General features: G+C 39.5%; 2 protein-coding genes across 2 annotated transcripts in view; one reads left to right on the top strand and one right to left on the bottom strand.

The window, feature by feature from the left end:
• The window catches only part of AVEN (apoptosis and caspase activation inhibitor), a 173,694-nt gene that overhangs the window by 140,836 nt on the left and 6,282 nt on the right, over positions 1–26,576 (top strand). The window contains exon 3 of the mRNA XM_004055907.5: positions 23,078–23,148. Within this exon, the coding sequence (XP_004055955.5) occupies positions 23,078–23,148 (71 nt within the window). The remainder of the gene's footprint in view (positions 1–23,077; positions 23,149–26,576) is intronic.
• The window catches only part of RYR3 (ryanodine receptor 3), a 580,370-nt gene continuing 567,693 nt past the window's right edge, over positions 13,900–26,576 (bottom strand). The window contains exon 103 of the mRNA XM_055363234.2: positions 13,900–14,135. Coding sequence (XP_055219209.2) covers positions 14,076–14,135 — 60 coding nt within the window. The 3' untranslated portion in view covers positions 13,900–14,075. The remainder of the gene's footprint in view (positions 14,136–26,576) is intronic.

Genomic DNA, 26,576 nt, shown 5'->3' with positions numbered 1-26,576 from the left:
ATCATCACCCTTTCCTACCTCTGTCTTACAACGCTATAACATTTCCCCCTTTACTCGGAATGTCCTACTCTTCTCCTTTATATCTCTTAACCCAAATTATACTCTCTTCAGGACCATTTCAAATACTATTTTTGAATACCATGAAGTCCTCTGTTAATCCCCCTGGGACTTCTGAACCATAGCACTTTATATGTCTTTTTGTGGTATTTGTCATGTTTTTGTCTTGTTTCATAGCTATTTTTGTGTGTTGTGGGTTGAATTGTGCCCTCCTAAAAGATATGTTCAAGTCTTAAACTTCAGTCCTTGTGAATGTGACATTATTTGTAAATATGGTCTTGGCAAATGTGATGAAGTGAAGATGAGGTCACACAAGATTAGGGTGTGTCCTAATTCAATGACTAGTGTCAAAAGGAGAGAGAAATTTGGACAGAGACAAAGAGGGAAGAAGGCCATGGGACCACAGAAGCAGAGATTGGAGTGATGCAACTACAAACTGGAATGTGAGGGGTTGCTGGCAAGGCCGGATGCTAGGAAGATGCGAGGAAGCTCCTCCCCTAGAGCCTTCAGAGACAGCATGGCCTTGCCAGCACGTTGATTTCAGACTTCTAACCTCCAGAACTGGGAGAATAAGTTTCTATTGTTTTAAGCCACTCACTTTGTGGTCCTGTACTAAGGCTGCCCTAGGAAACGCATATAGTGTGTTGATCTAATCTCTAGTCCTCCCCAGACAATGTATTATAAGTTGGTAAAGAGCTTGGGCTGTTTTTTACTCATCATTATCTCCTTAGCAGTGACTGAGTCATTCAGCTGTCTTGTTTTGTTTTGTTTTGAGACGGAGTCTCGCACTGTTGCCCAGGCTGGAGTGCAGTGGTGCGATCTCGGCTCACTGCAAGCTTTGCCTCCCTGGTTCACGCCATTCTCCTGCCTCAGCCTCCCGAGTAGCTGGGACTACAGGTGCCCACCACCACGCCCAGCTAATTTTTTGTATTTTTAGTAGAAATGGGGTTTCACCGTGTTAGCCAGGATGGTCTCGATCTCCTGACCTTGTGATCCGCCCCCTTCGACCTCCTAAAGTGCTGGGATTACAGGCGTGAGCCACCACGCCCGGCCCATTCAGCTATTTTTTGTTTTGCTTTTTTAGATAGAGTCTTTGTCACCCAGGCTGGAGTGCAGTGGCACAATCATAACTTGCTTTAACCTAAAGCTCCTTGGCTCAAGCCACCCTCCTACCTCAGCCTCTCAAGTAGCTAAGACTATAGGTGCACACCATCATGGCTGCATACATATATTTTTAATTTTTAGTAGAGATAAGGTCGTCTTATGTTGCCCAGACTGGTCTTGAACTTTTGGCCTCAAGCAATCCTCCTGCCTCAGCCTCCCAAAGTGCTGGGATTATAGGCATGAGCCACCAGGCCTGGCAGCTGTTGTTTAAAAAATAAATTCATGGCCGGGTGCAGTGGCTTATGCCTGTAATCCTAGCACTTTGGGAAGCTGAGGCAGGCAGATCGCCTGAGATTTGAAGGATCTTAAAAGGCTTCCTAGAGGAACTGATGTTTAACTTGAGACTCAAGGATGAATGATTAGGCTCCAGGCAGATGATGAGAGGGATGGATGCAGGCTTATACCAGCTTCAGAGTTGATTGTTAAAAATTCAGGAACTCTGCAAGTTAGTGGCTAAATTTTTGATAGATTGAAATTGGCCGTGGTGGGTGTGCTTACACCATGGATATTGTTAAACACATCAAATGAGGACTCTCTCCCAGCCCCTAAACAGTTCTGCACACCACTGGATGGATAAGTATTATAACCAGGAGAGATAATTAACATGAATGCAAGAAAGAACATGGCATTTTTGAAGAACTAAAATTCAGTACAGTTGAAGTATAGAGTGTAAGGGAGAGAACTGAGGCCTGGAGAATTCGATGGGTACCAGATTGTATTGGGTGATGTAAGCTATGCTAACAAGCCGTAATGTCCTTTTCTGCTAATTTCATATCTGTGTCAGTTCTGGCATTATTTTGATTGACTGATCATTCTCCTCTTTAGGGGGCCATTATTTTCCTGCTTCTGTGCATGCCATGTAATTTTTGATGGCATATCAGAAATTGCTTTTACCTTGTTGAGTGCAATCATAATTTTGTATTCCTATAAATACCATGTAGTTTTTATTCTGGGGTACAATTAAGTTACTTGGAAACAGTTTAATCTCTTTAGGTCTTGCTTTTAATATTTGTTATGTGAGACCAGAGCAATGTTTTGTGTGGCGTTAATTATTCTCTACTACAGCAAGACCCTTTTGAATTCTCTACCCAATGCCTCAGGAATTCTCTACCCACTGCCTTATGCGTTAGGAGGCATGAATTAGGAGGCAGACTTTGTGACTGTTTCAGGTAGGAGGGTACATTTGATCCCTAGCCTCCATCATGGCTGGATATAAAAGTTATTATACCTTATCTAAAATTAGTGGAGGGCAGTTACAGAGAGGTTTAACTAAGAGTCTGGCAGGATCAGATTTGTATTTTTAAAAGATCATTTTGAATATAATACAGATAATGGCTTGTTCTATTTATCTGGTGGAGTTGGTGGGGCCTTCAGAATACTATATTGGAGGTAGGTAAACCAGTTAGAATACAACTGCAGCGATTCAGTTAAGAAGTAGTTATGACTGGGCTGGGTGTGGTGGCTCATGCCTGTAATTCCAGCACTTTGGGAGGCTGAGGTGGGAAGATCACTTGAGCCAGGAATTCGAGACCACTCTGGGCAACATAGGGTGACCTCATCTCTTCAAAAAATAAAAAAGTTAGCTGGGCATGGTGGTGAATACCTGTAGTCCCAGCTATTCAAGGGCTGAGGTGGCAGGATTACTTGAGCCTGGGAGATTGAGGCTGCAGCGAGCTATGATTGCACCACTGCACTCCATACTGGGTAATGGAGTGGGGCCCTGTCTCTTAAAAAAAAAAAAAAAAAGAAATATAGTTGCATTGAAAACAGTGTCTGAGTTGTTCAAAAAGTATCTCTGAAGTAGAAAATATAAACCGTTGCAGAAGAACAATGAAAAAAATAGTAGGTTAAGCTTCAAAGATCAAAAAATCAGCCCAAATCTGATTTAAAAAATACATTGTCATACTAGAGAGTAAGTTCGTTTGAATTCAGAAGGGTGCCCACCAGTGGTAGAATCCAAACACCTACAGATGGGTATGGAAGAGCTATGACACTAAGCACTAGAGGAAAGTTGAAGATGGAAACATGCTTTCAATAAAAGAACATTCTGGGATCTTGCTATGCTGTAGAATCGGTATCCAAAAGGTAGCGCAAAGTTTAATTTCCAGATGGCACCTTTTAATCACATAGATAACATCCAGCAATTGGCATCTAAGGATATACAAGTTAGGAAAAAGTTGTGTGGAAACAGAGCTTTAAAAGCAATTAAAACAGCATTCTATCATTATTATTATTATTATTTTTTTGAGATGGTGTCTCACTCTGTTGCCCAGGCTGGAGTGCAGTGACATGACCTCCGCTCACTGCAAGCTCTGTCTCCCAGGTTCACGCCATTCTACTGCCTCAGCCTCCCAAGTAGCTGGGACTACAGGCACCCGCCACCGCACCCGGCTAATTTTTTGTATTTTTAGTAGAGACGGGGTTTCATCGTGTTAGCCAGGATGGTCTCGATCTCCTGACCTTGTGATCCGCCCGCCTCAGGCTCCCAAAGTGCTGGGATTACACGTGTGAGCCACCAAGCCCGGCCACATTCTATTATTTTAATAAGTAGAAGGGCTTGTACTTCTTAATATACTTAATAAATAATAACACTTTTAATACAATTGTGTATGTAAATACAAAAGTTATTGATAGGGCTTTCAGGAACTAGGTGATTCATTTAAATTTTCTTCTCCCTTTAGTAGACATTTAAGTAGTAGTAATTCCATGAGAGCAGGGACTTTGGATAACATTCTGTATCACTAGCTTCTAATCTGACACATAGTAGGCATTTAACACACATTTGTGTAAAAGTGGATGAGAATGTTATGAATGGAATTTGCACGTTGGATCTATGTTTCAGCAGATCAATAGAGTAACATAACAAATAGTTTCAAACTAAATTTTATTCTTGTACCCAGTAATTCCAATTTTAGGAATATATGTCAAGAATAAAATATACCCAAACCTTAGCATTACGTTAAAGTGTGAATCTTGAAGAGCCACCCATAGGGGAAAACTGCATTTGACAGACTTGATGTTTTTTTTTTTTTTTTTTTTTTTTTGGAGACAGAGTCTCACTCTGTCACCCGGACTGGAGTGCAGTGTCGCAATCTCAGCTGACTGCAACCTCTGCCTCCCAGGTTCAAGCAATTCTCCTGCCTCAGCCTGCTGAGTAGCTGGGACTACAGGTACACGCTGCCACGCCCAGCTAATTTTTTGTATTTTTGTAGAGATGGGGTTTTACCGTGTTGCCCAGGTTGGTCTTGAATTCCTGAGCTCAGGCAGTCCGCCTGCCTCGGCCTCCCAAAGTGCTAGTGAGCCACCGTGCCCGGCCGATGATTTTTTTTTTTTTTAAGAGAAAAACCCTATCCACCCCAACTGCATGTGTTCTTCTACTTTGTTAAACTTTTAGTTACATTTTTAGTATTAGCTGTCAGTGGTTTCAGTTTCATTTACCAGAAAAGAGGAGTGAGATCCTAATGAAGGCCTGTCAGTGCCTTCCTGTTCTGTAGCTGCGCTATCCAGTGCGTGTTCTTTCTGGAGATTGGGCAGAGTTCAGTGGCTCCTTCCTGGTTCTGCACTTTTGGTGCTGGTAGTGCTATTTAAAATTCTTGGCATCAGTCAGGCGCAGTAGCTCACACCTTTAATCCCAGAACTTTGGGAGTCCGAAGTGGGCAGATCACCTAAGGTAAAGAGTTTGAGATCAGCCTGGCCAACATAGTGAAACCCCATCTCTACTAAAAATACAAAAAGTAGCCGGGTGTGGTTGTGCTGACTTGTAGTCCCAGCTACTGGGGAGGCTGAGGCAGGAGAATCACTTGAGCCCGGGAGGTGGAGGTTGCAGTGAGCCGAGATCACGCCATTGCACTCCAGCCTGGGCAACAGAGCTAGACTCTGTCTCAAAAAAAAAAAAAATAAAATAAAATCTTGGCATCAAGGTTGCTCCTCCTTCTCATTCTTTTCTGTTTGAAAAGCCTTGAGTTGGAACTTGGGTGTCACTGATGAATTGACGGAACACCGTGACCACACTCTATTCCAACTGCTTCTTTGATTTATTGCACATTTGGTCTGAGCCAGAAGTAGCTAATCAGAGGGGCTGCATAAGCACAGCAGGGAACCCAGAGAGTGCACACCCCTTTCTGCTTTTCCTATCACCAGCTTTAAGATGCTTCAGGTAGAGTTCACTTTGCTAGTAGTGGTGATGCCAGTTTTTATTCAGGAAAGAAAGCCCAAAAAGAACAAAAGTAAATTTCTAAAGAATTCACATTATGCATTGCAAACAATAGTTTAAAAACAGAATATTCAGGAAAATACTACTTTCTTTGTTTCTTTTTTTCCACCCAAGCTGGAGTACTGGGGTGTGCTCATACCTCACTGTAACCCCCAACTCCTGGGCTCAAGCTATCTTCACAGGTAGCAGGGATTACAGGTGTGAGCCACCACGCCCTGCAAATACTACTTTCTGATATAAGCAAGGCTGGTGTTTGTATGAATTTCTTCCTACATGTTAAAATTTCTGTGGAGATACATCCAATATCATACTGAATGGGCAAAAACTGGAAGCATTCCCTTTGAAAACTGGCACAAGACAAGGATGCCCTCTCTCACCACTCCTACTCAACATAGTGTTGGAAGTTCTGGCTGGTGTAATCGGGCAGGAGAAAGAAATAAAGGTATTCAGTTAGGAAAAGAGGAAGTCAAATTGTCCCTGTTTGCAGATGACATGATTGTATATTTAGAAAATCCCATTGTCTCAGCCCAAAATCTCCTTAAGCTGATGAGCAACTTCAGCAAAGTCTCAGGACACAAAATCAATGTGCAGAAATCACAGGCATTCCTATACACCAATAACAGACAAACAGAGAGCCAAATCATGAGTGAACTCCCATTCACAATTGCTACAAAGAGAATAAAATACCTAGGAATCCAAATTACAAGGGATGTGAAGGACGTCTTCAAGGAGAACTACAAACCACTGCTCAACAAACTAAAAGAGGACACAAACAAATGGAGGAACGTTCCATGCTCATGGGTAGGAAGAATCAGTATTGTGAAAATGGCTATACTGCCCAAGGTAATTTATAGATCCAGTGCCATCCCCATCAAGCTACCAATGACTTTCTTCACAGAATTAAAAAAAACTACTTTAAAGTTCATATGGAACCCAAAAAGAGCCCACATTGCCAAGACAATTCTAAGTAAAAAGAACAAAGCTGGAGGCATCATGCTACCTGACTTCAAACTATACTACAAGGCTACCAAACAGCATGGTGCTGGTACCAAAACAGAGATACAGACCAATGGAACAGAACAAAGCCCTCAGAAATAACACCACACATCTACAACCATCTGATGTTTGACAAACCTGACGAAAACAAGCAATGGGGAAAGGATTCCCTATTTAATAAATGGTGCTGGGAAAACTGGCTAGCCACATGTAGAAAGCTGAAACTGGATCCCTTCCTTACACTTTATACAGAAATTAATTCAAGATGGATTAAAGACTTAAATGTTAGACCTAAAACCATAAAAACCCTAGAAGAAAACCTAGGCAATACCATTCAGGACATAGGCATGGGCAAGGACTTCATGGCCAAAATGCCAAAAGCAATGGCAACAAAAGCCAAAATAGATGAATGGGATCTAATTAAACCAAAGAGCTTCTGCACAGCAAAAGAAACTACCATCAGAGTGAACAGGCAACCTACAGAATGGGAGAAAATTTTTGCAATCTACCCATCTGACAAAGGGCTAATATCCAGAATCTACAAATAACTCAAACAAATTTACAAGAAAAAAACAACCCCATCAAAAAGTGGACAAAGGATATGAACAGACACTTCTTGCAAGAAGACATTTATGCAGCCAACAGACAGGTGAAAAAATGCTCATCATCACTGGTCATCAGAGAAATGCAAATCAAAACCACAATGAGATACCATCTCACGCCAGTTAGAATGGCAATCATTAAGAAGTCAGGAAACAACAGATGCTGGAGAAGATGTGGAAAAATAGGAATGCTTTTACTTTGTTGGTGGGAGTGTAAATTGGTTCAACCATTGTGGAAGACAGTGTGGTGATTCCTCAAGGATCTAGAACCAGAAATACCATTTGACCCAGCCATCCCATTACTGGGTATATACCCAAAGGATTATAAATCATTCTACTATAAAGACACATGCACACCTATTTTTATTGTGGCACTGTTCACAATAGCAGAGACTTAGAACCAACCCAAATGTCCATCATTGATAGACTGGATTAAGAAAATGTGGCACATATACACCATGGAATACTATGCAGCCATAAAAAGGATCAGTTCATGTCTTTTGCAGGGACATGAATGAAGCTGGAAACCATCATTCTGAGCAAACTATCACAGAAAACCAAACACCACATGTTCTTATTCATAGGTGGGAACTGAACAATGAGAACACTTGGACACAGACAGGGAGGGGAACATCATACACCAGGGCCTGTTCGGGGGTGGGGGACTGGGGGAGGGATAGCATTAGGAGAAATACCTAATGTAAATGACGAGTTGATGGGTGCAACAAACCAACATGGCACATGTATACCTATGTATCAAACCTGCACGTTGTGCACATGTGCCCTAGAACTTAAAGTATAATAAAAACAAACCATTAAAAAATAGTTAATACAATATAAAACAAAATTTCTGTGGGGATAAGTTTCTAAAGCTTGCTTATTACCAACAAGGGAAATGTTTAAAAGCCAGACATTTTAGTATATCTTTTAGGATTTATTTTTTTTTCCAGACAGAGTCTCACTCTGTTGCTGGAGTGCAGTGGTGTGATCTCGGCTCATTGCAACCTTCGCCCCCTGGCCTCAAGCAATCCTCTCATCTCAGCCTCTCAAGTAGCTGGGACTACACATGTGCACCACCACGCTCCGCTAATTCTTTAAATTTTTTGTAGTGATGAGTTCTCACTATGTTGCCCAGGCTGGCCTCAAATTTCAGGGCTCTCATGATCCTCTTCAGCCTCCCAAAGTGCTGGGATTACAGCTGTGAGCCACCATGCTTGGCCAGTTTTACCTTTGTAATGGTCATGTTCATAGCTCATCAGCTAGTAAGTTTGCACTATTCACTTGTCTTGGATAGTGGTAATTGCTGGAATATTATATTTTGAGATCCATCCTTAGTTTCTTTTCATCTTTCTCCCTTTTTGAGAGTGGTTTAAGAAAATTCTAATTGAAGATCTCTGCCATTTTTTTCTCCTTCCCACTTGTTCTTATTTGAGTTATTTGATTTACTAGAAATTTCTGGTTGCAAACAGAATTCTGTATTTTACATTTTTGCCCTATATTTTTGGCAAGCTTCATGAAAGTAACATGATTTCCCCCCTTATTTCTCTGTTCCCTTATCCCCTTTATGGCACATAGACTACTGATGTTCATTTGTTGATTTTGTTTAGCCTTGTATTCTTGTTCATTTGCTCATTTATTCTTGCATGCATATATTTATGCATTATTATTTCCCTCCTTCCTAAATGCACATTTACTAACTGCCTACTGTGTGCCAGGCACCGCACCAGTCACAGGAGTAGTAATAAAAACTGGGCTCTGACAGTTAACAGTGCTTTACTGAAGATGTGTACATTGCAGAAATCATGTTGGCTTTGTGTGGAGCTAGGCAGCATCGAGCCCCAACTAAGATAAGATCACTATATACCTCAGACTACTGAACATATAATGTGTATTATCCCTTGAGGAAGTAAAAAAACCCAGAAAACCAAAAAATGTTTTGCATCAATGAACAAAAACCTAGACACTATCAGTGATGCACAAACATCTCCAGAGAAGATCAGTTTGGCACGTTGGAGAGGGAACTCGCCTTGACACCTTGTGGCCACTTGGTTTTCTGTGAAGTTTGGAAACAGTAGAATGTAGGGTTTGCATCTACCTTGCCGTACCTTGACCCCATTGGTGGAGAGCACATTTGTTTGCACATCATTTTCAGGACCAAGCTTCGAGTCTCCCCTCTAATTGTATGCCCGATTTTCTATAAATGTATGCTGTGACAAGAAGCCACAGCTGCTCCGTTAGTCTCAAAGGACATGACCTGAAAAAGAATAAAAATCACAGATTGCACATATTTGCTCTAATTTTTGACAGGAAGGCTAAACAAAAAATTTAAAAATTCAAATTACTCTGTATGTCATTTGCCCATTTAAATCACAGCTCTGTAGAATACTGTTTTTCAAAACTAAAAATAAAAGAAAACCTAATGAGATGAGAAGGCAAGTTGGATGCGTATTTTTTTTGTGCAGAAACATATTTCATGTCCATTGGGTTGAATAGGAGGGGGAAGAGGCAGAGAAACAGATAATTTAAGATTTACATTGTAGTGTCAGACAGGTGTATTCAAGGGCCTTATGGACGTCCTAATTAGTCTAATATTATTTTAGAGTTTTCAGCTAAGCTCATAGTGTGCACAAAAACAAACAGAACAGACTCACAAGCCAACAGTGGAGACAGCAATAAAAGCAAGAAATCTGCTGGATACTTACAGAAATGATCTTGGCATTGGTGGGAAAAGGTTTTGTTATACTGACAGAGATTAAAAGACTAGCATTATTTGAATAATGTGGTTTCAGAGTTTTTGAATTTAATTTATATGTCATTTAAAGTCTTTGTAGTACAGCAGTCAAAAAAGATGCCCATTTTTATGATTTTGTTAATAGATTTTTCATGTTTGTATTTAGAAATCTGGAAGATGTTCAAAATATTAAATGATAATTTTCTGAAAGATATTTTCAAGTATATACAAATTAAAATAATACTTTTAAAATATCTGTAAGACGTACATCTCACCTGAGTTATATGAAAATAGCAAAAAAGAATTCCAGGCTGGGCGTGGAATTCATGCCTGTAATCCCAGCACTTTGGGAGGCTGAGGCAGGTGGATCACGAGGTCAAGAAATTGAGACCATCCTGGCCAACATGGTGAAACCCCATCTCTACTAAAAATACAAAAATTAGCTGGGCGTGGTGGCATGCGCCTGTAGTCCTAGCTACTTGGGGAGGCTAAGGCAGGAGGATCGCTTGAACCAGGAGGTTGTAGTGAGCCAAGATCGCGCCACTGCACTCCAGTCTGGTGACAGAGTGAGACTCCATCTCACAAAAAAAAAAAAAAAAAAAAGAATTCCAAAAGTATTGTCCACAGGCAATTTAAAATTAATATTAATCACATTGGATATAAATAAATATTAAATATATTGACTATAAAACATTAACAATAATTTGATTGGAATTACATCGACTATAAACATTAATATTGACATCTTTACAGTTGTAAAGTTTCATCCAGGAATGTTCCACTTTTCCATTTATACCTCTGTCCTTATCTTTACCTTGCTCCAATTTTATGCTCTAGTAACAGCAAATTGCTTGCACATCCCACAGTACCTGCATTTTCTCCTTTCTGATTTTGGCCCTTCTTTTAGTTACCATCTCCTTCTGGCTTTTTGCCTGGGCAGCTCTTTGTTTTCCTTCGGATCAGGTGTCACTTCTCCTAGGAAGCCTCACTGACTCTGCCCCAACCTGGATTCACTATGCCCCCCTTCCCCCTGCCACACACACACACAATGCTCCCATAAGACTTTGTGTCTGTCATTGTATGTTCTGTAACTGCTTATTTATGTGATCCTTAACTCATTAGGGTATGGCACTAATCTATTTAATTTTATATTTTCAGCACTTAATACAGTATCTGGCTCTTAACACATTTTTGTTAAATGAATAATCAAGGATCTTTCTGTGTAGCTTTATATTTTTTTTCATATAGGTCTCACCCATTCTTAAGGTTTTGTTGCTGTCACGGAGGGGTTACTTTTTTCTCCTTAAAGTTATCTACTTGTTTATATTGGTAGTATGTGGGAAAGTTCTTTCTCATCTGCTCTCCCTGAGGGTGAACTAGGTGTGGTTGCAAGATTGCTGGTGGTGGTGTTGGGCTTTCAACTCCAGGCATTGGACCTGGAAACTTTGATTATTTGTATGGTGGTTTTCACCAACCAAGTTAACTAATACTCAACATTTTAGGTGTCAGACAAGTTATTAGTAAGACACATAAGCTTCTTGGTTGACCAAATCTTTTCTAAATAAATTAGCATCACGAGCATATCATTGTGTGTATAAAATAATAAAGGGAGAGAATGTGACCCCCTCTAAGTCCTTGAGGAAAGAATTCAGATTTCCTTTAAATTTCTTTTTTTCTGTTTCATGTAGTCTTCTCTTGTCTTGTTCAACTCAGAGTCTGTCTGAGAATAAGGAGAGCAGGAGTGTGTCTTCTATATTTATGTTATTAACATACAATAGTGTTTGGCACATAGTTGTGCTAAAATGTATGAAAAATGAAAATTAATAAACGGGAGAATCATCACTCCTGAAGTCATTCCCATTTTCCCCTAGAAAGGTAGTAAACAATATTTATTTTGGTAAAAGATGTTACATTCTGCTGGAAACTAGAATTTTACCCCATAATTACCCTATGTTAGAATTGAAAAAAGTGTTGAAAGGCACATTGTCTAAAATTCCAGTTTGAGAAGTCTGAATATTACAAGTAGTTTTCAAAATGGTTGGGAGACAACTCATGGTTTAGTGAGCACAGTCCCTCCCCTAGAAGCTGACCCTTATTAACTAGCTATTTCTCAAGTAGTTTGGTCCCATAACTTGTCACAGAGAGTATTTGCTTCCTAACCCCATAGTCATTCTCCCTTTTTCTCTGTGGTAATAGAACCTCTGATTCTTATCTGGACTCATGGCCACCCGAAAAAAATTATCTTACATACTTTGTGGTTTGATAGAACTATGATGTATTTCTTATAGTTACAATATAGCTCTGTCCAAAAGAGAAATGAGTGCAAATGTTATATTGTAGTTTCTAGAAAACCTTAATTGATAGATGCTGCATGCCTTCTGCCCCTTTTTCTTCAACTATTTTTCCATCTCGCTGCCTGGAATTTTGATGTGATAGCAGGAGCTCTGGTTCTCATATTGGACTGTGGCAAGAAGGGCCTCCCCAGGCATGGCAGAGTAATAGGGGGAGCCTGGGCCACCATACCAGCCTTTGACTGCTGGACTCTGTACTTCATTTAGTTGACAAATGTATTAGTCAGTTCTCACACTGCTGTAAGGACATACCCAAGACTGGATAATTTATAAAGGAAGGAGGTTTAATTGACTCACAGTTCTGCAGAGCTGCGGAAGCCTCAGGAAACTTACAATCTGGTGGAAGGGGGAGTAGACATGTTCTTCACAAGGTGGCAGGAGAGAGAAGAATGAGAGCTGAGTGAAGGGGGAAGCCCCTTATAAAATCATCAACTCTCCTTTGGGAGGCTGAGGTGGGCGGATCACGAGGTTAGGAGATCGAGACCATCCTGGCTAACATGGTGAAACCCCATCTCTACTAAAAATACAAAAAAATTAGCCGAGTGTGGTGGCAGATGCCTGTAGTCCCAGCTATTTGGGAGGGTGAGGCAGGAGACTCACTTGAACCTGGGAGGCGGAAGTTGCAGTGAGCTGAGATCGTGCCAGTACACTCCAGCCTGGGCGACAGAGTGAGACTCCATCTCAAAACAAAAAACCATCAAATCTTGTCAGAACTTACTATCATGCGAATAGCATGGGGAGACCGCCCCCCCATGATTCAGTTATCTCCCACTGGGTCCCTTTCATGACTCGTGGGGATTATGGGAACTACAATTCAAGATGAGATTTGGGTGGGGACAGAGCCAAACCATATCAACAGAGATAGAATCTTTTTATCTTGTTTGGGCCGTGATATACAGGTACAGGTCTTTGTTACATGCAGCCAGACCTTATCCTGACACACTATACTACAGATCAGTTCTAAGATCTTATGACTTCATTGCCCATCCAAAGACTGATCTTTGTATTCCCTTATTTATTCAGCTTTGTCAAGTCATCTACTCTCATCTTGGAGTTCTGTGCCAGGGTTTGATGCTGGCCTTGTTCTGAAGATGATTGATCTGACAATTTTTACTAGGTCATATACAGTGGTACAGGGTTAACAGAATAGTCAACAACTGTTTTGGGGAAAACAGCTGGGTTCTAAATTCCAGAATGTCTTCATCCTTTTCTCATAAAGCCTAGAATCCCTTTAAGGTACCTTAGTGTATTTGGCATTTCCTTCAACATAATCCATGCAGATGGGGAAGCAGCTTTTAGATGGCATTGGGAAGATAGGCACATCCTATTATGTAGTGCTCAGTGTGGATGTTCGATGCTCAGGGGCTTTTTGGGCCCTACACTTGGTGAGAAAGCTAATTATAAGTCACTGTTGAGCAGGAGGAGAGATTTTTATTATTATTCTCTTGTTCATTTAGCTCAGCCTAACTTTTAAAATAATCACCGTAGTGGCTTGCATAGTCTTCCTCACAAAGACAAAGTGTTAGGTGTCGCTTGTTTTAGGGTAAATATTGAGGTGAAGGACATCACATCTCTGCATCTACAAAGGCTGAATCATGGAAGCTAGAAATTGGAAGTGGTGAAGAATTTTTATGTCCTGTGGGCTGAGCTGTGGATTTTCCCTGGATTGATCTGTGTCAGCGTGGAGACTTAGGATCCACCTTGACCCTCCATAGATGAGATTAGAGAAGTTCAGAGAAATGAAAGAGGACATTTTATTTTTGGTAGCAGCCATTGCGGTGACTATTGGACATTCTCTCCTCCTCTGTGAAGATTGGGGTCTTCTCAGCCTTTGTCGGCCTATAAAGTTCATTTGTGATTTTTCAGTAACTTGGTGTCCTGGTTGAGGACATGTTCTGCAGGGGCTGTGGGATAGATAAAGGAAGATGATCATGATGAAGAGGAGCCAGGAAAATGGAGCTTCAAATGAAGTACTTATCCAGAATTGGTGACACATTCCTCTGCTTTCTAGAGTTGGTTTCCTAAAGGAGACACCACAAAGATTCAGGTCAATTATATGATTTAAAAGATCCAAATAGCCAGGATGAATGAGTTATGGGAATTGCTACTATCAAATGATCAGAATTGGGTGGTAGGCTTGGGAAGATTTTCCATCTTTCACATTCACTCTTCACATATGCCTGATCTGTATTGTTCATTCTGAAAGTCTTTGCAGGTTTCCTTCTGCCTGAGTAAAGATTGTTCCTTGTAATCTCTGAATTCTCATTGGATAGCTTTGTTAAGTACTTTTGCTTGACTGAAAGCTCTTTTTTTGTTGATAGGGCTGAAAGGGTAAGCTTAAAATTGGCAGCTGTATTATCTATGACTAGATGGTAAGCTTTTTGAAAGCATATTAGTACTGCGGAATTCTAGCAAGTTTAATGTCCACTTTGCCACTGACCATAAGACATGTGTTAGGCCAGTTTGGGAAGTTAGGCAGAGTGAAAATCCTGGATATTATAAACACAGTGATGGAATTGGTATGACACCTTTATTTCACTAATACTATCATTATTAGAATACTTAGAGTTCTGTAAGACAGACTATTTTTAAAAGTACTATAGGCATAATTTTAGGAAATTCCTGAGGTGATTTCCTAAAAAGAGGAATTCTTTATTTCTTAGTTTGGACTTCCATATCTTCAAACATGTCAACAAATCAAATATTAGTATGTCAAGTATCATAAAATATTTCCTGAGCATTTGCTTTTGTTCTGGGGAACTCAAGATAGCCAAGAGGCCTAGCAGAAACAGTGGAAAAAAGGGCTTTATTACTTAATAATTTATTATTGTAAATGCTCTCTGGGCATGGTGGCATGCATCTCTATTTCTAGCTACTTGGGAGGAGAGGCTGAGGTGGGAGGATCCCTTGAGCCCAGGAGTTTGAGAAAAATCGATGCCAGGTTGTCTTTTGGAGAAGCAAAGTTAAAAAATAACAAATGCTGTGAGCCAAGAGTCTAGTTGTCTAGCCATTAAATGGCTGTGTGGTCTTGGTTAGAACATTGAACTTTCTAGAGCTAAGGTTCTTCATAGCTCTATAAAGTGAGGGTTAGAATGAATGATGTCTGCAGTTCCAACTTTTGAAGTCTCTGAATATTTTGTCTCAAATACATTCTGAGAAGGTCCCTGCCCTCAAGAAAATTGAGCTTTTTCTCTAGATTTTCTTCCATTTTGTTTAGTTCCAAAAGGAAAAATCCTTGTTGTTTACAAAGGATGATTCAACTGGAAAATGTATTGTGTCAAAAGGAAAAATTTCCTTCAATCCCACATCCTGAGAGATAATCATTTTAAAAATAGGTATTAATTATTTTGACTAATTTCTATGCATAAATTAGTATTTTTTGTGATATACATACTTATATATCTTTATATATGTATCATTCATACTATACTGAAGCATGCTTTTCTCATGTAGCAGTTGAGATAATGGGTATCTTTCTCTGTCAGTACATACAGACCTACCAAATGGAGTGCCACTGATTGAATATTGTGGTTCACTAAAACACATTTTGGCCAAATGATCAATATTTAGCTGAAGTTAAAGCTAAATATCATTGTTGTAAAATGGACTACTGGGATACAAGAAAAAAACTCAAAGACTATATTAAAATTTTAGTAGCCAGATTTAGACAAATGGGCATACTGATTTCTGACCACCGTCAGCTATTTGGTTATTCCTGTAGTCACCATACACTACACTACACATTTGCAATACTAAAGTTGCTACCTTTTAACTGAGGTGTCTAGAGGAACAAGATGTTGTTTGGCTGGCTCTGCCAGAATAGAGTACTGATGATGGTAATGTTGTTCCTCAGCAACTACGCTTGTCTTCTCAAATAGTAACTGACTAGGTAAGAACTTGATCTCCTTATCAGCCCCTACCCTTGGAGATTTGTTTGATGGTCATGAGTTTAATGAAGCGATCCTAGAAACTGAAGCATTGTATACTGCTTGAAACATTCTTTTTGAATATTTTCAGAAGCATGTGTAAGATTGCTGCTATCTCTTATATTTATTTCTAATTTTCTTCCCTTTTTGTTTTTTTTTGTTTGTTTGAGACAGGGTCTTGGGTCTTGTTCCGTCACCCAGGCTGGAGTGCAGTGGCATGATGTCAGCTCCACTGCAGCCTCAAACTCCTGGGCTCAAGCAATCTCCCACCTCAGCCTCCTGCGTAGCTGAGACTATAGGCGCGGGCCACTGTACCTGGGTAATTTTATTTTATTTTTTTTAAATAGAGATGAGTTCTCATTTTGTTGCCCAGGCTTGTCTTGAATTCCTGGCCTCAACTGATCCTTCCACCTCAGCCTCCCGAAGTGCTGAGATTACAGGCGTAAGCCACTGTACACCCAGCCTTATTTATATATATATATTTTTTAACATTTTTGCTTCTTCACACAATTATTTGATTTAAAAATCTCTTATTAATTTTGGCTCTAGAAATGTGGCAATAGAGCAATGTAGTTGACTTTCAAAATACAACAAAATTGTCTCAATATCTCCTGTGTCTCAGCTTTGATTGCATGCATGCCAACTTCAGCATTGTTGCTGGAATAGGATGAGATGAGGCTTTTTATCATGTAAGGAAAATGTGAACTCTTCATGTACATCAGTTTTGCTACCCCCTTCCCCCTTTTAAACAGATTCCAGTAAATGCCTTCATAATAAGCAGTCATTGGATTTTGTAGGCCTAATATTTTGGTATTCTTATCTATAAAGTAGAATATTATGGAATTTTTATTGTTTTTTAAGCAGGCTATGTAATAGGCACTAGCTGCTCTTCCATCTTGTTTGAGGATATTATATAAGTACACAACAAGGCTGTTCTACAATCTTCTGTAAGTCAGACAGTTAGTCTTTACTTGGAGAAGAGGGAAGACAGTGGTATACTCCCTTTGAGCTTCCTAGTTCTTTCTAGTTCTATTCCTTTCACTATGCCCCAATTAATTCAGGACACACAGCTGTTGAATCTTATGACTCCTAAGACACACTTCTCCATGTTTGTTCCCTTGTCAACTACAGTTGGCTGTCACTGTTCTTTTCTGGTTTTCTTCTATACCTCTTAGTCAGATTCACCATGTCTTTAGTATGTGAGAGACCAGGAACTCTTCTGGCAAACAAATAAAGCTGGCGTGGAATGGAATGTGCTGTGAATACCCCATGCTATCTTACTTAAAGTAGTTTCTAATTGTCCATGCATGTCCAAATGTCTGCTATATAAGATATAAAAGTAGCACATTTGGTGAATCACCATACTTTGTGTGTATGTAACAACACAATGCAGAAGAATTTTGGTAATATGTTTTCCAGAAAGACTTTTAGTTCTAGGATTCATAGTTTCAGGTTTGTACACTTTCATCTTCAATGCGAGAATCAGAGTGGTTGGTATTCTATAGTAGTCATTTTACCAAGTTTACTACTTAAAATTAGCCAGGAAGATCAGTTGAGCCTCAGAGGTCATGGCTGCAGTGAGCTATGATTGTGCCACTGCACTCCAGTCTGGGTGACAGAATGAGACCTTATCTAAAACATAATAATAAAATTAGCCTCTAGGCCACATGCAGTGTCTCATACCTGTAATCCTAGCTCTTTGGGAGGTTGAGGTGGTGGATTGTTTGAGGCCAGGAGTTTGAGACCAGTCTGGGCAATATAGCAATACCCTATCTCTACAAAAAATAAATTTGCTGGGCATGGTGGTGTGCACCTGTAGTCCCAGAAACTTGGGAGGCTGAGATGGGGGAGATCACTTGAGTCTAGGAGTTTGAGGCTGCAGTGAGCTCTGATTGTGCCACTGCACTCCAGCCAGGGTGACAGAGTGAGACCCAATCTCTACTAAAATAAAAAAATAAAATAAAATTAGCCTCTATATTCTTTATCTGTAAGGATTTTTAAAAGCCTTCTTTAAATTGTGTTATATTTTGAAGTTTTATTCCTGAAAACAAAATGTGGTAACTTTTGTGGTATTTAGGTAACTCATTTTTCTCTAACATTTTCTTCTTTATATTCTTTATGTATATTTTATTTTGTGTGCATCAAAGATGACTTCATGGATGTCATTGTTTATGATGTTATAGTTTTTCCTGTTCTTGAAATTTTGACATGGCAAAATTACAAAATCCACGTCTCATGTCCCCAATATCTTAATCTCTGTGGATCTTTTTCAGTTAACTCTTGTTTCTTTTTTCTTTTCTCTTTGTTTTCTACTATTTTGGTCTCATCTTTTGGTAGGCCTGATCGTTTTTAATGAATTTTGGACATTGTAAATTAAAAATTATAGAGATCATTGGAGGCTATTGATAGTGTCATTTTCCTCCAAAAATGATTTACTTTTGCTTGTAGGCAGAATCAGAGATTGAGCTCACTCACAGCTAGACCTCAGACTTGGTGAGGGCTGGTCAATTCCTACTTTACTCCTAACTTACAGGATGCAGTCATCAGGGGGTCCCGCCTGAAAGCCTTGGTTTTCCAAGACTCTTCCTCATCCATTGGCCCTGAACTCCAGTTTTTGTCCTCCCAGTGCTGTAAGACTAGCAGAGCTTTCTTCAGCTTTACGACCTCCTGGGTTGTTTTTTAGCCTCTCAATACCACCTTTTGAAAATTGATAAATGCCTTAGGGGGATAAGCAGCCCTAAATGTTACCCTGACCTCCTTGTTTGCTTCTCTTCTCTCCAGGAATTTCATCCAAGTCCTCACTGCCTTGGTAACTCTGATGTCTTCAGATGAGACTTCGGGTCTTTTTGGGTAGGGGCACCTGGTTCCTCGTTCTCAGCAAGACTGGGGGAATAGGATAGTCATTGTTGGATTTTACCCATTTTTTTTTTGTTGTTGTTGTTAAGAGTGTTTTATTTTAATGGTTGTTTTAGGGTATACAGTAAATACATAACTTACCAAAATCTACCTTCAGGTGCTATTATATATTCACATATAGTACAAAACCATTATTACATGTTCTTCACCCACCTTCGCTTTTCTGCTTTGTCATATAGTTTGCTTTTATTTTTATTACAAATCATAATGTATTCTTATTAATTTTTCTCTGAATAGTTCTCTTTATAGACATTACTGTTCTCTTTATAGACATTACATAATACAGAGGTTCCTAATTGATCCAGGTAGCTACTGTATCTGATTTTTCATTTCTTTTTGTCAAACCACATTTCAATGTGGGATCATTTTCTTTCGTTTAGGGGTGTCCTTTATCATTTCTAATAGCGAGAGTCTAATGGTGATCAATTCCATAGGATTTCACATGTCTGAAAAAGTCTTATTTTGCCTCCAGTTTTGAAAGATGTTTCTGGTGGATAAAGAATTCAAGGTTGTTGGATTTTGCATGTTATTATTTTCGAGACATTGCTTCACTATCTTCTTTTTTTTAATTTTATTATTATACCTTAAGTTTTAGGGTACATGTGCACAATGTGCAGGTTAGTTACATATGTATACATGTGCCATGCTGGTGTGCTGCACCCATTAACTCGTCATTTAGCATTAGGTATATCTCCTAAAGCTATCCCTCCCCCCTACCCCCACCCCACAACAGTCCCCAGAGTGTGATGTTCCCCTTCCTGTGTCCATGTGTTCTCATTGTTCAGTTCCCACCTATGAGTGAGAATATGCGGTGTTTGGTTTTTTGTTCTTGTGATAGTTTACTGAGAATGATGATTTCCAATTTCATCCATGTCCCTACAAAGGACATGAACTCATCATTTTTTATGGCTGCATAGTATTCCATGGTGTATATGTGCCACATTTTCTTAATCCAGTCTATCATTGTTGGACATTTGGGTTGGTTCCAAGTCTTTGCTATTGTGAATAGTGTCACAATAAACATACGTGTGCATGTGTCTTTATAGCAGCATGATTTATATTTTACCCATATTTTTAAGTGAACATTCAGATATTAAAAATAAGTATATATAGCATGCCTTTTTTACATTACTGAATCTTATACCAATTATATATTAATCTGTGAAATCGTATGAGCATTTCTCATATAGAAGTTCAGGAATGTCAAAAACAACACTGAATAAGGCATTCAGCAATTTGGACAGTTTTAAAAAATCTATCAGATTTTAAATTCATACATCTGTCATTTACTTCATATATATTAGCAATCATATTTCATATATTCTCCTCTTTTCCTATTTTCCTACTGGATTGCTTTATTCTAATGGATTTGTGGATGTTCTTTGTATCTAATACACAAAGATCTAATATATTATTAGATTAATACGTATTCTTTGCCAATAATATGTGCTACAAACGTTACTTCTCAGCCTGTCATCTTTTGAGTTTGTTGATAATTTCTGTAATTCAAAAAAATTTTTTTTATGTATTAAAATTTTTTCAGTAGCCAAAATTTGCCCTCCCTGCTTTCTTGTAATAGTGTTATGATTTCCTTTTTTTCTAAACACTTAAATATCTGATTCATACAAAATATGTTTTACATCTGAGAAATGAGATATTGGTAACTAGCCTAGTTTCTCACATGGCTGGTCAGTTGCTTTAAGACTGTTAAAGTGATTTCTGCACAGATATCATCTGCCGCTCTTACGATATCTAAGTTTCCATATACCTGGGGCTGTTTCTAGACACTCTTCTGTTCTTATGTTTTTCACCAGTGGCTATCCATTTTATTTATTGAGACTTTTGAATACATTTTTATAATCAATAAGACAACTTCTTTACCATTTAAAAAAAAGCATATCTTCGTTTCATATATTTTAAAAAATGAATTTGAGTAATTTGGACAAATTCAAAAATCTTTTTGGGATTGAATAGTGAATTTATAGACTTCATTAGGTGAAATTGGTATCTTGATAAGTGTTGAGTTTTTTGTCTTCCTTTTTAAGTTTTATTTTTTAAAGTTTCTTTTAATAAATGTTTATTCCTGATTCATTCCCAGGAATTTTTTGTATGTTATTGCTATTATGAATGAGATATTTTCTTCCATTTTGTTTTATTTATTTATTATTTATTTATTTGAGACAGAGTCTTGCTCTGATGCCCAGGCTGGAGTGCAGTGGTGCGATTTTGGCTCACTGCAACCTCCGCCTCCCGGGTTTAAGCAATTCTCCTGCCTCAGCCTCCTGAGTAGCTGGGATTATAGGCGTGTGCCACCATGCTCGGCTATTTTTTGTATTTTTAGTAGAGACAGGGTTTTAGCATGTTGGCCAGGCTGTTCTAGAACTCCTGACCTCATGATCCGCCTGCCTCAGCCTCCCACAGTGCCGGGATTACAGGCATGAGACACCGTGACCAGTCTAACTTTTGTATTTCTAGTAGAGATGAGGTTTCACCATGTTGGTCAGGCTGGTCTTGAACTCCTGACCTCAAGTGATCCACCCTCCTCGGCTTCCCAAAGTGCTGGGATTATAGGCGTGAGCCACCGCGCCTGGCCCCATTTTGTTTCCTCACTGGATTTTGTTTGTATATGAGAGAGCCATTTTTTAAAAAAAGTTTTATAACCGGGCCACCTTTCTGAATCCCTTTCACTCATTCTTTTGGTTTTCCAGACACACAGCATTGTTTCTTCAGATTATCATGCTGTTGTCCCCTGCTTTTCAGTGTTGATGCCTTTTAATTCATCCTCTTTTCTAATTGCATTGGTTGCTCTTTTTAAAAAAATGTTAGATGACCATGGTGTTAGTTTATATTTTTAGGTATAATCCTGGCTTTCAGTTATTTAGATGAGAAGATTGGTGTGTTTGTTTCTTTAATTTAAAAAAAAGAAAAAACAACCCACAACTCTGTTGGTTCTTTTCATCAGCTTCTCTGTTTGGCTTTTTAGGAAGTTAGGAAACTTTATAAAACTGCTTTATTTCTTCTTAAAGTTCTTTCTTTGCTTAGTAATGAAAGTATTTGACTTTAACGTTTTCTCTGAGAACAACAACTTATTTCTTATGGATTGGTTTACATTAATTGATTACTCTTTTCTGTATTCTAATTCTACAGTTTTAGTTCTGTTTTTTTCTGATCAAAAAGTCATGTGGGAAGGAGTTTAAATTTATAAAAATGTGGGGAGCTTTTACTTTTGTGGTTAATTTCTGCTTGCTTACATCAGTGAATATGATTTGCATAGCTGCTACATTTTAGAATTAATTTTTTCATGGTCTTATTATACAGTCCTTTTTAAAAATTAGTGTTACATTGATATTTATAAAGTAAGTACACACACCTATCAAAATATGTTTGACATTCTGACCAGGTGATTTTTGGAGTGACAGTAGAGGCTGATAACCTCTTCTCAAAGAGAAAGTTTAAGTCTGTTATGGTATGCACATATACACATGTATATCCACAAATACAAGGTCTTATTAATTATCTTATTCAGAGCCTTTATGTAATAATTTTTTTTTTGAGATGGGGTCTCACTCTGTCACCCAGGCTGGAGTGCAGTGGCATGATCTTGGCTCACTGCAACCTCCGCCTCCCGGGTTCAAGCGATTCTCCTGCCTCAGCCTCCCAAGTAGCTGGGATTATAGGCACGCGCCACCACGGCCAGCTAATTTTTGTATTTTTAGTAGAGACACGGTTTCACTATGTTGTCCAGGCTGGTCTTGTACTCCTAACCTCAAGTAATCCACCCGCCTCAGCCTCCCAAAGTGCTGGGATTACAGGTGTGAGCCACTGTGCCTGGCCTATGTCATAACTTTTTGAGGGATCAAATTTATTTACCAATGACGAAGAGTAGTGATTTTATCCTTTTTTTCTTGGTCCTTTTGCCTTAATCTTATCAAATGTTAACATTGTCATCTGTGTGTTTTGTAATTTTGGAAATGGAGTTGGAGGTATGTTCCAGTTTTATCCTTGCCTCTCCCTTTGAGTTTGAGCAGTTCAGAAATGGCACTTTTGCTCTAGCAGAGAAATTTAGAGAACTGAGTTTCCTTTGGCTTTTGCATAATTTTTTTTTTTTTTCCTATTCCTAGGGGACTCATTCTCACAGTTCCGGTTTGCTGAGGAGAAAGAATGGGATAGTGCAGCTTCTTGTCCAAAACAGGTAAGATAAGAGTTGTCTTAAGTGTGGACTGGCTCTTCTTCAAGGCTGAAGGCTAACACCTTTTACATTCTTGAGATAGAGTCTTCATGTAGAAAAGAGTAGTAATTCTTACACAGTGTACCCTCAGCTAAACTTTTCAGAAAATTTTCAGGGGGCTGAAATTCCACAGGTCCTTGAAGCTAGAGTTCACCCTTCTACCTGGCCATCTGTGTGAATTATGCAGCCCACATGGACTGGGTCTCGAGGTAGAAACTTGATAGCCGTGATTTTGACAGAGTGGATTACTTTGCCATTTGGTCTTCCTCCTTTGCCACTCTTTGACAATTCCCTTTAGAGTTGAAAATTAGTTTTCTGTCTCTCACTGTTTTTGGTGTTAGGTTGAGAAAACCCTTAACCTTGCAGCTTTAAATAACACTTCTCCTACAATTAGGAGAATAGAAGTATAAAATAAGGGCAAATATTATAGAAGTCTTTCAGCAAGTCTCTAAACCCCAAATGCCTTATTTTCTTTGTGTGTATGTAATATTTTCTTCCCAAGGAGTTCTGATTATTTTCCAAGCAGGCTTCCTCTAATTCTTTTCATATAAGAGATGACAGATATTCTCCCCCTTTTAGGATGCACATAGGGACATAGTGGTGACTTGTGATATGCTCCCCAAATCCAGGCCTAGAGCATACTGTCTGATAAACTGATTACCATCTGCCCCCAGCTTCAGAGAGGTGGCTGAAGCTGCAGACCCGAAGCCCGTAGGCACTGTCCTCCCTGTTCTGCTCCCACATCAGCATATGTGCTGTGGGTGGCTCGTTTGGTCTGTGGGCTGGTTTTAGGCTCAATTGTTTGGGATGGCCTTTGACTCATACAGATTACGAGGAGGGGAGTCTCTTAGAAAATGACTGCCTGGCACTTTACAAAGAGCGTGTTATATATGCCATAGAAAAAGGTGAGAATTACAAACATTTGTCTTTGCTTAAGTCTGGGCCTACGCCTGAGGTACTATTTAGTATTCTAGGACACATCGAAGATAGATTGTTGAGGAATATGGTAGAAGCCGAACAATTTACATTTCATCTCCTTTTGAACCATACTGATTACCAAAGAATATTTCAAGTAGCTTCAGAGTTTCAAATAATTCTAAGCTTCGTCATTCATCAAAACATAGAGCACTTGTTTACTAAATGTTTTTATTAAATGGAGCTTATTCAAAGTGAATGAGACAGACCATGCCTGTTCATTGCTCTAAGCCCCTTACCTGGGCACACTCGCTGACCTGTAGTCTGTAGTATGGTAGATGCTCAGTAGATATTTACCTAATACATGAAAAAGAATACAACCTAAAATAAGGGGTGTGATAAATGAATTAACAATACTGAGAGAGATAGCTACTTTGCACTGGAATGATTAGAATTGGTACCATGGGGAAAAGATCATTTGAACGGTTCTTGGTGGACAAGTGTGACTCTGGTAGGTCCTGTCTGAGGAAACAACATGAAAATGGTAAGATCAGGAAAACGAGGTTATGCTCAGAGAAGGGTGTGGCCAGAGTGTAGTATTCCCAGAGGAGGGGGCCTCAGGGGCAGGTGTGGGCTAGTTAGTACCAGCAGTTTCAGACCTGAGTGTGAATTCTAGATCTGAGACTTGGGCAAACTTTTTCCTTCTCTATTGCTTCACCTGTAAAATGGAGGTAATAACAAAATATAACTCAGAGTTATAAGAAGGACTAAATTAGATAATAAATAAAAAGCCCTTGAGTGCAGTTCCTGATGCATATGAAACACTCAAAATGAGCTCTTTTATTACTAATATTATCTGTTAACAAAGTTTTGTTTAGCAAGAACATGGAAATGGTTAGATCTAACTTCAGCAGTATTGGGAAGGATGGGGAGGGATTGAACGGATGAGATGAGAGGTTAGAGGCAGGGAAACCGATTAGGAGGATGTGATGTTGGATGAATGGGAAAGAACGAGAGCCTGAGAGGGTGCAGGCAGTGAGCGTGGGACAGGGGTTACTCATAGACAAGACTTGAGTGGAGGATGGGGTCAACTGCTCACTGGCCAGATGTGAGACACAAGGACAAGAAAGATTTGCAATGGCACTATGCTTTCTAGCTTAAGTAACTAGGTGAGTGGTGATGCCATGAATGGAAAAAAATAAGAGCAGAAAGAAGTTAAGTTTGATTTTGAACAGTTCGAGTTGGAGGTGTTGGTAGGATATGGCTGAAACTGAATTCATTTCACCATCAAAACGATTTCCTGTCTGACTTAACTCCTCACTAAATTTTCTTCCTTGTTGATGTAAGAGAAAAAACTGGATATATATAATATATAATACGTATTACATATAATTATATGTAACATATAATATATATTACATATAATTATATTAATATATAATACGTATATTATTATTGAGTGCATATATAATATATATGTTGAGTGTATATATATATATTATATATTATATATATGTACACACCCACATATATGTAATTTGTTGTTCCTTATACCATCCCATGTCCTCAGTGTGACCAGTGACGCAAGACAGTAGAGAGGGGGCAGGTGCAGTGGCTCACGCCTATAATCCCAGCACTTTGGGAGGGCGAGGTGGGCGGATTACCTGAGGTCAGGAGTTCGAGACCAGCCTGGCCAACATGGTGAAACCCTGCCTCTACTGAAAATACAAAAATTAGCTGGGCGTGGTGGTGCACGTCTGTAATCCCAGCTACTTGGGAGGCTGAGGCAGGAGAATCACTTGAACCAAGAGGGCGGAGGTTGCAGTGAGCCGAGATCGTGCCATTGCACTCCAGCCTGGGCAACAGAGAGACTCCATCTCAAAAAAAAAAAAAAAGGAAAAGTAGAAATATGTTTTGTCTTTGCAGTTAAAGGGAGTGGGAGTTTGATAGGGAGACATGTCCAAAATCCTCAAGGGAATCCTGGCAGGAGAGGGACTGGGCGTCATGGCTTGGACTTGACGTTCGTTGCTCTGTGGTTGATACGCAGGGTGAAGGGACACAGGTCGGTGGTCAGGGTGCTCTGATCTAGCTATGTTGGCCTCCATGACCACAGGGGTGTCGGTCTCTTAGATCCACAAGTGGGATTCTCACACCTTTCCTTTGGACAGGGTGGGTACCATGTAAAGAGACGATGAGTGGGAAGGTAATTTCCCTGGGTGAACAAACAGATTTATTATTTTTTAAATCACCTAAGTTTTTAAAATTCCACATTAAATTTCTGTTGACATGGTGACTTATCCAGTAGGACTTCCTTGAGCAATATACTGGCTGCTGAGCAAACTGCTGGCTGCTGAGCAAACTGCTGGCTGCTGAGTGATATGCGGCCGTTCCTGAGGGCCTGGCTTTTAAAGGCACAGATTCCCGGCTCCCCCCACGCCACCCAGAGAGTTCAGTTCTGTGGGTGAGGCCTGTGAACC

Source organism: Gorilla gorilla, chromosome 16 (genome assembly GCF_029281585.2).
Source record: "Gorilla gorilla gorilla isolate KB3781 chromosome 16, NHGRI_mGorGor1-v2.1_pri, whole genome shotgun sequence".
Lineage (NCBI taxonomy): Eukaryota > Metazoa > Chordata > Mammalia > Primates > Hominidae > Gorilla > Gorilla gorilla.
Note: the sequence above shows the minus strand (reverse complement) of the source record. Positions and strands in the feature narration are given on the sequence as shown.